This window comes from Zerene cesonia, chromosome 4 (genome assembly GCF_012273895.1).
Source record: "Zerene cesonia ecotype Mississippi chromosome 4, Zerene_cesonia_1.1, whole genome shotgun sequence".
Taxonomy (NCBI): Eukaryota; Metazoa; Arthropoda; class Insecta; order Lepidoptera; family Pieridae; genus Zerene; species Zerene cesonia.
The window spans coordinates 5533903-5549296 of record NC_052105.1 but is presented as its reverse complement, the minus strand read 5'-3'; the positions used below and the strand labels follow the sequence as shown (position 1 = coordinate 5549296).

Sequence of the window (15394 nt, the reverse complement as noted above, 5' to 3'; positions counted from 1 at the left end):
GGACAGGGGCCTCCCCCGGGAGCATTCGGGTCCGCGGGGTCGCTACTCCCCGACACCTCGCCACAAGGTGCCCTGCGGATTTATTATCATCATTATTATCTTATGCATATCATACATTTGTTTATGTTACCTATTGTTCGCAAAAAAGCTGATAGGTTACATGATGGTAAGCGAACTTTACGACCCATAAACATTAGCAGAGGTTATGCCTGTGCAAAAGGAATTGCAACTTTTATGGATAAGGAATTAAGACAGAATTGATGGAAAAAACGGCAAGTTAGACAATTTACTCGTAGTTGATTCTATTTCCTCAGATTTATTTATACCATTTATTATTTATGAGTTAGTCCAATATTTTCAAAATAATATGATTTGCTTTTTGTATTATATCAACTCAGATTACAAATGAATCTAGAGAATTAATATTTAAACAACGGTTACTTTTGCTTTACCATTTTTTAACTGTAGAACAGTTCCCCCAAAGTTAAGTCCCGCAGAACGGTGAAGGTGGTAACAAAGGACAAATTAACAAGAATCTCTTTTAAAAACAATTAGGCAATAATGAAACGGATCCAAGTTGACGGGCTTTAATTAGCATCGGAACAGCGGGTGGTTTCCGTAATTCCGATATCCCCCAGCGTCTTTCAAACAAATAAAAGTTGGATTAAAACTCCCGTCTATTTGAAAGCGACGTGATGAGATTGCTTGTTATTTTGCTATGGCGAGTGTGGATATTGAAAGCATATTTTCTGTTAGATATCTAGTTAATTAATTAGTTTAAGGTGGAGGTGATGAATTAGGAAAATGGGATGGGTTTACCTACTACTTCATATTGATCCGAGTGTGTTAACTAGTTTGATGTTCTTATTAACGTTAGATTATATTATTATTGAAATGAAAATTCGTGTGTTCGGAAGGAATATATAATTTTTTTCAATATGGAGTCTGTCTCACATGTAATGACATATCTGCAATTCTATATAGCGTGAAGTGTTTGTTTGTATGGTTTGAAATGAATACCTATATTATCATGATGGCTGTTGCAATATAAATTTCAGCACAATCGGTCCAGCTGTTTGGGCTGCGCGTTATTCAGTTATTATAATCTTCGCTTTTTATATATGGGGAATGTTGGGTTAAGCCTTTATCAAACAAGAAGAACTAAAAAAAAATATATTCTGGATAATACGAAATTGTACTCCGGAGAGCAACAAACTAATGCAGAATGCAATAAATGCGAAAGTAGAGATGCTTTGATTTTTTTTTTTGCTATTTTAATGAGTTAAACAAATAACAAACATAAATTAACTGAAATATTAATCCATTAAAACTGCGAGCAGCCGCCATATTGTTTTTCTCGAATTAGCTTCCGACGCGGCGCGACGTCTTGGGGTGGAAAGAATAGCGCTAATTAATCAAGAGTCGCCATCCACTGATTTCCATGGAGACAGGAGATCCATAGACTATAGAAATCGCCCGCGAACTTCAGCTAATGCTTTCCTTTGTGGGACGACAATCATAGCGGATTGAATTTTTGTTTGCTCGCATTTCGGTTTTATTAAACATCTCCCTAGCAGCTTGCGGTTAGTCGTAATCCCTCTGAGATTAATGTTTGCACGGCCATTGAAGCACGCGTTTTGTTCTTTTCAACTTTTAAGTGAACGGATTATGAGGATTTTAGTGGACGAATGCTACTGTAAAAATTTTAACGTGTCGAATTGCAGTTTTAGGGAAAATACTCGGTAATTTTATTAAACTCCTTAATAATTTGTTAGTGCAGACTTATATCCCTAAAATATAGAAAATATTAATGTATTGAACATTATAGTAGCACAAAAATTACTAAATAGTTACTAATTTATATAAGTAGAAAATAATTTAACATTTTGTTATACCAGGAAATCAATATTGCCAGTAGATATGTAGAATTGTTTTACTTTATAATTTGATGTAACAAAATTGATAAGTTTCATACTTTTATTATTATTCAAAACCTCGGGTACAGGTTTCGTAGGTTCAGAAAAATGAATGAAAATAAAACATGTTTAATATTTTCATCGAATACCTGTGGAACATAAATTCTAACTATTCAAGAATAAGCAATATCGCACCGTATGTTTGTAAGCCCAGCAATATTAACGGCGAGATTTATGCGCCGAAAGTTTTTAATATTTATGGACGCGCAATAAATTCTTAGCGACGAGATTTCGTGGGGACGGGTTTATTATTTCCTTGTTGGGGGAGAATCAACAAGTTTCAAGTTGTTTTTACTTGGATACGCGTTTTAAGTTATAACATCAATATTTAAGATGCTGTCAAGAATGGCTTAATATTCTTGAAACCCATTCCAGAGAATGTTGCTATTATTTTTCGACTTTTAGCACACACCAAAAAGAGTTTTACATTATAATATAGTGCTAAAACACTATGCTAATAAAGCATTTACTATTTGAGATTTTAAAACAATTATGAACATAAATATATAAAAATATAATAAAGAGAAGTAGAGACACATATGTAACTCGCGGTATTTATATAATTTCAGATTAATAAGAATAGATATTAACTAACATTTAACAGTTTATCATTGAATTCAAAACTTCAACCCTTGAAGGGAAACAATTCATCTACCGTGTGCTCAATTCAGATCCCTTACAAATTACCTTAAGAGCATTCCATTAGATTTCATCTGCGGCTGACTTACAATCATTATTAGCTTCAGACAAAGGATGAAGGATTAAGATTCAAGGAGATATTTCAGATGAGATTTGTACGGACTGTCGGTACCATTGTTGTATTTAAGATGGACGGTATATTTGGTACGCGTTTCATTTCATAATTGTGATTTATTTGATTGATGTTTTCAGCTCTTATTATTTTGTGTAGTGATATTAAATTAATTGATGTTATCCCTGGAATTTGCTGATTAACTTCGGTATTGAAAACATTAAAGCTAATTAAATAGCTATTGTTTCTCTGTTTCATTAACAAAAAGGTAAGAGGTATATTTTATTAGATAACATTTTTGCTTATATCAATAATAATGTTTTCTTTCTTATTCTGAACATAAATATATGTTGTAAAATAACTAATTAATACGTTGTAGTTATAGAATCAATTTATTGTATGCTATTTCACGCCGGTCTTCTGTGGGGGTGTGGTACTTCTCCGGTGCGAACTGGCCCAATTCGTGCCGAAGAAAAAATAAACACACAGACTGTATACTGTAAAGAAGTTCGTAGTCATAATTTTTTGGTTGCGCTTTCCAGAGTATAAATTCTTGATTGGCTGGTATATTTTTTTTTATAAAGTTCCTAGATACTATATTACTGTACATACATATACTGTACGTATTATATGTCGTATATTTAAATATTGGGATGACTATTGGTCGTTTCAACTTATACAGTCATACATAAAAATAGTTCTGACAATTGTGGCTGAAATAAGATTAAAATTCTACTTATTTTAAATTAGCAATGGCAATATTTTATTCCTCGTGTTTCTGTCAGTAATCCACTTTATACTAACGTTAATAACGGTACATTAAAAACTCCATAACTCCGCCGTTTGATGTCCTGAGTACGCAGTAACATTTCCCTACCCGACACTCTTCTATTGTTCTTGGGGTGACAAGTGGGTACATTAATTCAATTCCACTATTACTTCAAACTATGAATGATTTGAAACGCGATAGGCGCTCAATTTTCATCCGTGTTACGTTAGAATTATTATGAGTATTACAAATTAAGTAAGAAAATATTGTTCAAAAAATTATTTACTTTTTACACAATAACTAACCGAGCGTGCATTCAATGTTTATAAATTACTAGCTGCACCCGGCAAACGTTGTTCTGCCTTGCTCTTATCATTTAGGTGTATGAAAAATAGATGTTGGCCGATTCTCATAGATACCGGATAAGCACAAAAAATTTTTCGGAGGAGTATGGCAACGAAAACTGTGACACGAGAATTTTATATATTAGATCTTAAGCCTGGTTTAAGTTCACACGCTTTGAATTTGCTAATAAATTTCCAATTTAGATACGATGTGTTCGAAATTCAAAATCGGCACAAACTTTTTAAAATCAGAATGACGATAGTTTTAAGTCATTCAGTCTAGTGCGGTTGAGTGACATCGGGATGTACACGCTACATATTAGGTATGTAGATGTGTAAAGGGATGTCCACACATCCCGCCGCGGCAAACAATGGCTTTCAGCCCGCTCCCGCAGCCGCTATTGTCACGGGATTCGCTGGGTTTCATTGTGAATGCACTGTTTTAGAGTACCGTTTAAATTACGAGTAGATAGATTTTTTATGGTTCGAATGATTTTAAATGACTGCAGTATGTGTTCGGATACTACATAAGGGTGTTATAAATTTCGCATCTTCAATTTCTTGCAGGTATAATGTCACTCCATTTTATAATAATTAAATTAATATGATAGTCTGCATATGTAGCTATCATTTTATATGGGACAATTTTAGTCAGGCAAGTATTAAGGAAGTTTTAATGCAGTCCATGAAACTACTAAGTCGACGGAAAGTCTACAATATGTTAGTCGAGAGCATTTAAATCACGCAGACGTACGAGGCTGACTGGAGCACCAGAGCAAACATAAGATTTAATTTAATTCTCACCGTGTTTGTTTATTTCATTTGTAGTATTTAGTCAAAGTCTGGCAGGTACGTGAATTTATAAATTGTATTAAAGGTAATATATTTTTGAGGAAAATTTACTGATTAATTTTTTAAATCATATTTATATTACCAACCGTCTCTGTATATTAGAATTCTATAAGTACACCTTATAGAATATTGGTATGGTATGGTAGTAGTTTAGTGTATAGAAACTTTTTTATTCTCTCTTAGGTTTGTATCTACTAAAAATAATTGATATTCATAGATTTGAAACGTGTGATGTGCGTCGAGTTAATTGATTGACCTATGTACCTATATCCTATCGTGGATGGTTCGTCGAACGTCGTACCTGCTACCACACATAATATAATACTATACTAGTACTGCTACCTAGTTTGTACATGTTAAAAGAAAAATATTACAACTTTATTATGTCGAAAATTCTAAAAAATCTGCCTCACTCCCCACGCCCAGCTATATCTCAGATTTCGATATCAACGGATACACGTATTAGCTTTGAACATTTCGTCTATTTGCATAGCTCCAAGGGAGCTCGTGCCGTGATGGAGCGGTACACGCTAACCCACTCACAGTGTGTACTGAGTCGTGACACGTAGATTTTTGTATTCCGATAATATATGGAATATTCCGTTGTTCTGTATCCAATTCTGTTCTGCGCTGTTCTGTTTGTTTATTGTCGTGAATACAAATCAATGAATTGTATCTATGTATTTTGGACGGTTTTTCCTAAACCAATAGACGGTAATTGGGAGCTGGTTTGTTATAGCTATTGAGAGTGTTGGCGTTTTAGACGTTCTGTAAAAAAGCTGTTAATACTGCACTAATTACTACCTACAATAATAACATCACATTTGTAAACTGTTTAAACACATAAAGGAGTGAAATACAGAATATATTAGTATAATTATATTAGATTAATGTCGTTTTTAAACATTTCTTTTATATATCAATGTGACTTGTAAGAAACATAATAGTAAATAATTCACCTGCACGCTGGCACATAAAACGATAAGAGTTATTAATTTTGCCCGTTATTGATGTTGGATAACAATAAGTAGCCCTTGGCCAGTGGGCGGCGCATTTGCGTAATTGTGAGGGGACATTAATAGATGAGATGACAGTATTGTTTCTCCAAGACATCATAGAATAGATATAAAATATAAATATAAATATTACACCATCTATCGCACGCGTCATTAGAAGGGATAAACCTGTGCTAAACCCTTAAATGTTATGATTTTTAACACGCTCTTATTAACTTCACCTATTGTGAAGTGTTTATCTTGGTAGATTTTGGTCCAGTTTAAACGGACAAATTTAATTCCCAATTTGTACACTTATCAAGGATCGGTGACAATTCGATCATTCGTGAGTTTTATCTTAGTATACTTAGTAGTTAAGGCGAACCTAGCGATTATAGCGATCTCGTCTTTGTGCAAGAGACAACTTAGTTAATTTTATCATTAACTAGCTTATCAGCAGCTTTGTATGCGTTAAATTATAGTAGTTTAACATATGTGCTTATACATATAACCATTTCTCTTGAATCCCTTTAACTATTAAAAAAACGATCAAAATCCGTTGTGTAGTTTTAATCTAAGAATACATACATACACGGACAGACACGGGAAGTGACTTTGCTTTGCACTATGTCGTGAAGTGAGGTTTTTTAAACTAAGTTTATTTTTTTTATAGACGAAAATATTTACTTTATTGTACCTGGGTAGTTTCTGAATTCCAAACTTCTCATTTTATATAAATTAGTCTCTGTCCAAATTAGAAGAATCCGTCTTACTATTTAGTAATCTCTGTCTGTATAAGTCAATGCAATATATCGTTGCTCGCTCTGTGTCCGTTTTAATTTTATAATAGACAATAGTTCTTTTATCGTAAATTATGCACTAAACACACAATTTTGAATGCGATTATCTATGAATATGACATTATACATTGTATTCTGATACGTATGCGGTGGCTAATGATTATTGAAATCTCTCCTACTTTTCTGTCACTTAAAAAAGCGCAGGTAGACATTTTGATATGACATAGAAGATAGTCATGTATTTTTGGTATTCACATAACAACGCTTTTAATTTTTAATGGAGGTTGTCGTATCAAACAGTAAACCATTAAAATCCATTAATGCATTTACACAATCATACGAAATTTAAACTCAAAAAGTACAAAAACGAAATGTAATTTAAAACCATTATGTAGACGTAAAAATCTACGTTGCTACGCCGTAGCGCCGTAGCTACCTGTTCTATGGCTACGACACAAAGTAACCGCGCGGTGAATACGACATTAAACTACGAAATGGATAAATAATGGATGCGGCATTATACAATTATTGTGATTAAATGACAAACAATTTTCGTTTTACCTGTTGCAATTATCATAAATGCTGGGAGACGAATGCAATTGTGTCAAAACGTTTATTAAACATTAGAGAAGAATGAAATGCATTTCAACTTCATTTCATATAATTACTATTTGCAATCATTACTAGAATCAGATAAAGAACAGTTGAATTAAATAATAAATTAATGAAATTAATTGAATTCAGTAACTAGGAATACAGTCATACATATATAATATTGATTGTGTTAATTGTTAAATTTAGTTATATCATTACAATAAATATTCCGAATGTAAGCTTGTCTGTTATTTACTACATCAAAGTGCCCTGCTTTGATGGAACATAGACGACAGTTTGCTTTTGTATAGAGATACGATAACGCTTTTATTAGGCTCCGTACTGAGAAAATAAAATGGAAGTAACACTCGCGACTCAGGCTCGTAAAATATTGAGGAAAATAGCATGTTGGGAACAAAACAGACGGTTGATGGAAATTCTCTGATGCTTCATTTTAAAAATCTATTTATAAAGGATCTGTTCTTTTATTAGGTTGTATGAAAACGTATTATTTAATGGAAATGGATGGCAGCGGTAGCTGAGCAGTTGTGTTCTTGACTTCAATCGAAGAGTCGCAGGTTCGCAATTGTGTTCAATTAAATATACCTGATTTATTATAAAATTAATAAAAAATACTACTTCATTGCGATTCATGTTTTTCATAATTGTAAAATTCAATAAATTAATCAGACACACACTTCTCCAAATATTCGGTTCATACACAATCACGAGGGGTGTATCAATTAATTAGAAACGATAACTTGTTATTTTGTCTTTGATTAAGACGAGCGTCGCCGTAAGATTTACTAAGTATACATAATTAAGGGAACTGAGCGTGTGGTGTTGATGATAATTATGTTTAAGTTTGAATATATTAAGTCGTGCTCTAATTTTACGCGAATTCGATGAGAATTATTTGGAGTACGTTGGTTTTCTTATGGTTTTTAGTCTTAACTGTGCTCAGTACATACAATGTATGTATATGTATTTATCAGTCCACCCTCCCTCGACCATGGTGCATATATAGATCACGTACATGTCAACGAAGAAGCATTTTAGAAATCGATCAAGTAGTTCTTGCGATTAAGGCGTTCAAATAAACAAACTCCTCAACTTATGGTTATTAAAATAAAAGTATACATAAACAATTGAAGAAGAGGATTCATATTTGACTTACACGGCTGAATGTTATTTAATATTTACACTTCAAGATAAGTCTATATTTTGTCTGTTCGATTGTCTACAATATATTATACAGTTTAATATCGCATGTCAGTTCGATTTCTTCATTTTATCATTAAAAATGTCATTTCCTAGATTTAAAGAGCAGGTACGCAGAGTCATTCATACGCTATCGCTCATTCAAGCCTCATTACATTCGTTCATTCTTCTCTCGTGTTATATACATACCTTATCACTCCAAAGATCTGTTAGGGAAATTGACTACATCTTTACGCTTCACTGGTGATGGTATATCGAAGTAATTTATTTTCCCTTATACTTTATATTCGTATCTTGTCATTGCTTAAGCGAATTATGAAAATATTACAAAAAATTGCTTATAAATCTTACTTAGTTTTAATATGTACAATGTTCCTGAAGGGGAAGTTGTTGTTGTTGTTGTGCTTGTTTGGACTTTTTTGTTCGTATGAACTTATAGATAGATAGATTAGATATTAAAATAGTCCGTTTTTTTTGGCCTCTAAAAATGCCGAAATCGAATGCCTTGAAATCTTGTTATATATATAAAATTCTCGTGTCACAGTTTTCGTTGCCATACTCCTCCGAAACGGCTTGACCGATTCCTCTGAAATTTGGTAAGCATATTGGGTAGGTCTGAGAATCGGCCAACATCTATTTTTTATCCCGATATTCCTACGGGATGCGGACTTACGCGGGTGAAACCGCGGGGCGCAGCTAGTATATATATAAACGTTGAAATGTATTAATTGTGTTTGGACACGTCGCTAATAAATTTGAGTTGATTTATTTGCATTTCCACATAGATCTGGGTCTGAAAAAAGTCCTAATCTAAAAACAATAAAATTCGAAACTTATATATCTATTTTGAAAAGACATAGGTAGCGTTACCACAGTATAATGACAAAGCATTCGAATATAAAAAAAATAATGAATTAGGCATAGAATATCGATGAGATATCTATGAATATTATAATATAAGAAAGTTTCCTCTATTTTTTTTTTTATATTAATGAAACATTGAATGTTGAAAAATACTTAATGTTGATATTCAAATAAGAAAACCCAGTAATGAGTTTAAATAAGAGAATTAAAAATATATATATTGATTAAATAATTACACATTTTTTTTATTCTTAACTAAAGTAACATTTACTTAAATTTTAATTACCACCAAATAGAATTAGATAACTTCCAGAATCTTCTGCAGACAATGTTCAAGCCATAAATCATAATGTTTCAACCGTCTGTCTGAGTAAAGTACACTCAGTCGGATAATCGGGTACGTTTAAAAGCTGTCACCGGCTTAGCTCCCCCACCACCCCCAGGGGGTGGCACTTCACGTGCGTTTTGACGCGATTATCATACCCCGCCGGTATCTGAGCGCAATATTGTTTGCGGCCACGTTGTTTTATAAGGGTTGGATGCGGTTTAATACACGAGTAGCTGGATTTTAATTTTAGGCCATTTTTTATACTTAGTACTTTAGTATATTTTCTTTTATTTTATAGATTCTTATGAAAACTGCTTTAACAAATTTTCATTAATGATAATAGGTAGATAGACAAGACTTCTATTTTCTGTAAAATGGGAATGAACAAAGTTTTATCTTCATGAAAAATTATATAATTAAATAATTATTTTACACATTCTGCATTAGTTTGGTCTTAGATTTAAACTTAAATATGAATAAATACGAGCTTCTATACAAGATATATACGTTTATAGGATATGTATGTCTATGCGATAACGTACATCCTACTAATATTATAAACGCGAGAGTTTTAAGTATGTATGAATGGATGTATGGATGTATGGACGTTTGTTACGCATTCACGCGAAAACAGTTTATCGTATCTGTAAGAAAATTGGTACTGAGGTAGATTATAGTTTGATTATATTTAGATAGATTATAGATATTAACACATTGTCTACTCTGTCTGGGAAACACGCCTGTGATGCCGTGGATTACAGGTAGCGAAAAATAATTTGTTTCTTGTTTGTTCCTTTAATTTATATCTTAAATTTTCTTTGAGATGAATAGAGATCTATTCAAAGATATATATATATATATATATATATACAAAATTCAAGATATATATCTATCAAAAATGCCTGTAATTATATTTTTAATCAATGAACCTTTGTTAATATGGTAAAAAAAGAAAAATTTCTAAATTAGAACATCCACAAAACATCGTACATCGCTAGAACTCTTTAACCACCCAGCCGCGAGCGACGTTTTTGAATCTGCTTCCTTTGTGACGGTTTTAATATGGAAATTAACGTTCGCTGCCGTGTGACAGAACACCTCCACAATCATATTATTTAGCCGTAAAAATGCCACGCCATTAGTCTTTACGCGGTTGACATAAAACTCAAAATTGTATGCCAATCTGCGATATGGAAATCAGTGTAATATAAGGATTAGATCGCCATAATTAATTTTTTAAACGTTCGATGTTTTGTGATTTTATAAACTCTTTAGGATTAAGCATTATTGTTCAAAGTTTATAGTTGTGGCAATATTTAACTCAATCGAAAAATTTATTTTATTTGAAAAAAGAATAAAGAAATTACGTTCTTTGATTTTGTCAAGAAATAAAAATTTTTGAATTCCTTCACAGTGTTACTTTCCCTGTTTGCAAAATACATCATTTATTTGAGTAATATGAGAATTATTTGTTGACATAAAACATAGTACTTCATGTTATAAATACTCCAAAACCATGTTTGCACACAAACATAATACGACACGAATTACGATTTAAACGTACATTTTTACACGAGGGTGGTATGAATACGCGTCATATTTGCCTACCTACCTAAGATTTCATCGCTTCACGCTTCTACTGAATAGATAGCGCTCTGAAATTTATTGTACAACTCCCCTACAACTCCCCCACCCATCCATTGTCACACAAATCCGATGTATCGTTTTCACTTCAAAATCGTTCAATGATATGGTAATGTGACATTTAATTCGTATCATTGAGGGTTTATTAAATGAAAGCGTGGGTGCGTATCCTTTGTCTGATGGATTCGTTAAGTTTACATTGTATATTCAATCTAGGTACTTGTATTTGATTTTATTAGAAACGTTGTAAAATGCATGTGTTGTAAATGTTAACGTTTTCATAATGATAATTTGTAACGATTTTTGTAGGTTTTTTTACTGTTTTATTTTGATTACAATTTAAAGAAAATTGGTTTCTGAACTGACACATATTGTAAAACTTTTTGCAATGTTGTAATACTAAATCATAACATATCTACTTTGTCCTGTCTTCCTAAATCTTTTTTACATTTTCAGCGCGAAAAGATGAACACATTAATTACCTATATTACCTAAAAACATTGTCAATATGAGAATGGATTTCGTGTATTTTTATATACTACTTAAAACATACACTTCTGAATATAACTTTCCCCTTCAGTATAAAAGGCGTATTTGGTTTGTAAGAATGTGTAAACTGAGCCAAATTCAAATCCAGATATTAATAAGAAGAGTGTCAAACCAACGAGCTCACGAAATGCGGATGTATCCGAATATTGCCAATAAAACCGCGTTGAGCTGAAAAATCGATGTCGACAGACGAATGAGTACATCACTATACAAGAGTTATAGCTATCTCAAACAAACATCACTGGGTAACAAGATGACAGGATTCTATCGTATCATGTTTATGATAGGAAAATAGACTGTGTAGAGCTGTGGATCTTCTAGTAATGGCAAAACTTAGCCTTTATTTAGTTATTAAAATGGATTTTGTATGCAATGTATTTAAATAAAAAAATCAAATCCAATTCTAATCCATGCTGCAATCTATGTCTGTACCAAGCATATAGATCCGATCAACTGTTTTTCGTAAATATTGACAGATACCCATACTATTAATCTACTATTTCATTTGCGCAATTTTTAGGAAGGATTATTTATTTCTCAGATTTATTCTTTCTTTTCAACGTTTTTTTTTTGTTCCAGAATGAGTTCCGTGCAAGAGGAGAAGCTTGCAGATGGCACTCAAAAGACCCAGGTGCGGGAGCTGCGAAATACGGAGCTCGTATCTCGTCTATTAGCTGCAACTCCTCCGTACCTCTACAGCGCTTTACCGCTGCAACCACACGCCTTCTTCTTCAGTGAAATGCTTCGTTCCTTCGTCAATGCGCGCCAAGGCTGCAGACCGCCACACTATCATCGTCGTTTCAAACGCCGCTCTCACAAATATTTTGCGGAAAACGAAAATGACTGGAGACGGGAGTGGCCAAAGCCGGATGAAGAGAAAAAAGAAGAAATCAGACCTGAAGTACCCCTTGAGCTCACTGTAGATAAACAGCCTAGAATTTGTGATCCATCACCTAGAAGGCTTTCACCGAAAGCTGAGCCGCCAAAATCTAGTGGCAGTCCAGGACCACCCGGCAGACAGTCCACATTTGTCGACGTTGGTACCGAAGAACTGCCTAAACCGTCTCCATTAGGTAGAAATATTGAACCGACGGTGTCACCTTCCAACCTGATTCTCCCACCTCCGCCGCCTATGTGGTATCCACCCCTTTATAATCCACAGTTTGGCGTTGACCCCTTAAACTTCTTTATAGATTTGCGTGTATCCGGACATATTTATGATAGAAAAAGAGCTGCTGAGGGCATGGAACAAAACGCACCTGAAATACGACCAGAAGAATCTTTAGAAAAACGATTGGGCAAAGATTTTGGACAGAGACCGCGGCATCTATCTGCTTTCTCAGTTCCTGTCCGCGGTGCTAATGCTGGTTTAGACTCCGATAAATATTTTGAAAGAACTACTGATCATGTTGGCAAGTCCAATGGTACTTCGTATGTAATGAAGAATCTTAAGCGTTTATATGACGATTTGTATGCTCACGAACAAAGAGGAGACGCTAAAACAAGTAAACTTGACAATCCAAAGGCAGAATCGTCCGATGTTGAAGATGATAATATAATCGATTAACGCATTTTCTTTCTTGAATTAATAGTATTAATTATTACTGGGTATTCTAGTTTTCATTCTAGTCATAATATTACGTATAACCTTATGTAACTTCTAGTCATAAAACATAGTAATAAGTTATTTATAATTTTAAACACAATTATGTGATTTTTACATTGTCGTTAAAGAAATTCAATTATAACATACTGTCATGTAATTCGATTTGTGATTATATAGCTAAAAAAAAATCTTAAGTTATTGAAATTGTAATAGTGTACAAATTAATATCTATTATAGTAAATATCTACTTATCTTTCTACCTACTACATTTACTATCTACGAAATAAGGTGCTTGACGTTTTTGTCAACGTGGAATAATTTTCAATTCAATATTATTCTGATTCAAATGAAATATTATTGTGTTCTGTATAATAATTAAATTCCAAAAAGTTGTCTTAAAAATGTTTAAATAATAAAGTGGATTGTAGATCATAAGTTCCAACGTTAAATAATGTTGTATGTTCATTGATTACCCAAAGCTCTGTGCCATAATGTAAGTTTTAACTTAATATTTCACGAATTAAAATTAAATATTATATTCCTGTTATTATGTGTTCGTTTATTTACCTTTCTATGTAATCAAACAAATTGTATCTCCGAATTCATTGTGGACATGTTTAGAAAAGTAACTAAAAAGCAGTATAAGCCCTTTGATGATCTATAACGGGTAACTCGGCACCCTAAAAATGGCTAGAAAAGGCTAAAATTGTTAAAAATTGTTGCAAAATTAAAATAAAATAAAAGCGATCACGAATAATGTACCTAGTCGCGAATACCACCTGAATGCGTTAGCAAGCGTTAGCTTGGCATGGTGTAAGAACAAAAGAAATTAAAAATTGCCTGCATTTAGAGACAATTAAAAAAAAATGCGAAATAGAAATAGATTGTTATTTTGAAGATAAAGCTCAAAAGGGGGTTGAATCAGGGTCTAGATTATGCTGGCAAAGGGCCAAGATGACAACACTAACCACAAGTACTTACTACTCTTTTAATTCAAAATTATGTAGTATTTACTTGTATAGTATCTGTGTTATTGACACAGACAATGTTTTGATATAATAATACGTTCTTAAAAGCGACGCATCATGCAAGTTCCCAAGTCGTCGCGTATTTTTCACTACCTGGTGCCTACGACTTTACGTAAACAAAACAAAATGGTTTTAATAAAATTTGGTTAAATGTATAGATATAATACTTTTCTCCCTGAATTTCCGCAGATATCGTTGATTTCACCATAAAAATTTTCCAGATCTGGTTTATAATAAGTAAATAGATAATGCCCATCAGACTGAACAACTTTTGCCAAGTCATCATTTCTATTTATGTTATTGTGTAGCTGGATTGGCTGGTTGCTCAGATTTAATACCTATACAACAAAAATAACTCAAGCAAATCTATCTAGTAGTTCCAAAGATTAGCGAGTATAAACAGACAATTTTGTTTTGGATTCGTACCTTCTTAGTGTTTTTAAATCACCTCCAATATATATTTTTTATGTCTTATAATTTACTGTTTATACGAATAGATCACGTAATATTTATATTATATTATTATCTGCAATCACAGAAAACCAGTAAACCACTATTATGATTAAAATTGTGGATAAAAGCGACATCTCTGGATTTTCTCATGTATTACCTAATGAGGATGGGCGGACGAAAAATATTTACAAATAATACGTAACATTTGGCAGTAACATTCCATACATAATAATATTCTAAAATAGGAACATAGTACCTAGTATAGTATTATGTTATCTGTGATAGTACTGAAATATAATCGTCGTCCATTTTGTTATATTCATTTGTATCACGTACAGTGATATATATTTGCATCGAAATATTTTCTCCCATAAATAAAATGAAGAAATAAATTATTAATTCGAATTCTATACCAATTTTGTATGGAATATGGATAATTATTTGTTTTAAGTGATATAACAGATAAGCTGAGAGCAAAAGATATGAAAGCGACATTAATAATTTGAAACTAGCTAGAATAACTAGAAACACAAATATCAAGTGTCAATTGTATTTCACAATTACTTTTCAGACTGTAAAAAGAAGTATTTTTGAAATTGGACTGGAAGGACGAGACATTT

At 32.7% G+C, this 15394-nt stretch overlaps 1 protein-coding gene across 1 annotated transcript in view; it reads left to right on the top strand.

Annotated features, from left to right (window-relative positions):
* Nucleotides 1–13428, top strand: part of LOC119839665 — a 19580-nt gene extending 6152 nt beyond the window's left edge. Inside the window, exon 2 of the mRNA XM_038366066.1 lies at nucleotides 12267–13428. Coding sequence (XP_038221994.1) covers nucleotides 12268–13254 — 987 coding nt within the window. The 5' untranslated portion in view covers nucleotide 12267 and the 3' untranslated portion in view covers nucleotides 13255–13428. The remainder of the gene's footprint in view (nucleotides 1–12266) is intronic.
* The last annotated feature ends 1966 nt before the right edge of the window (nucleotides 13429–15394 follow it).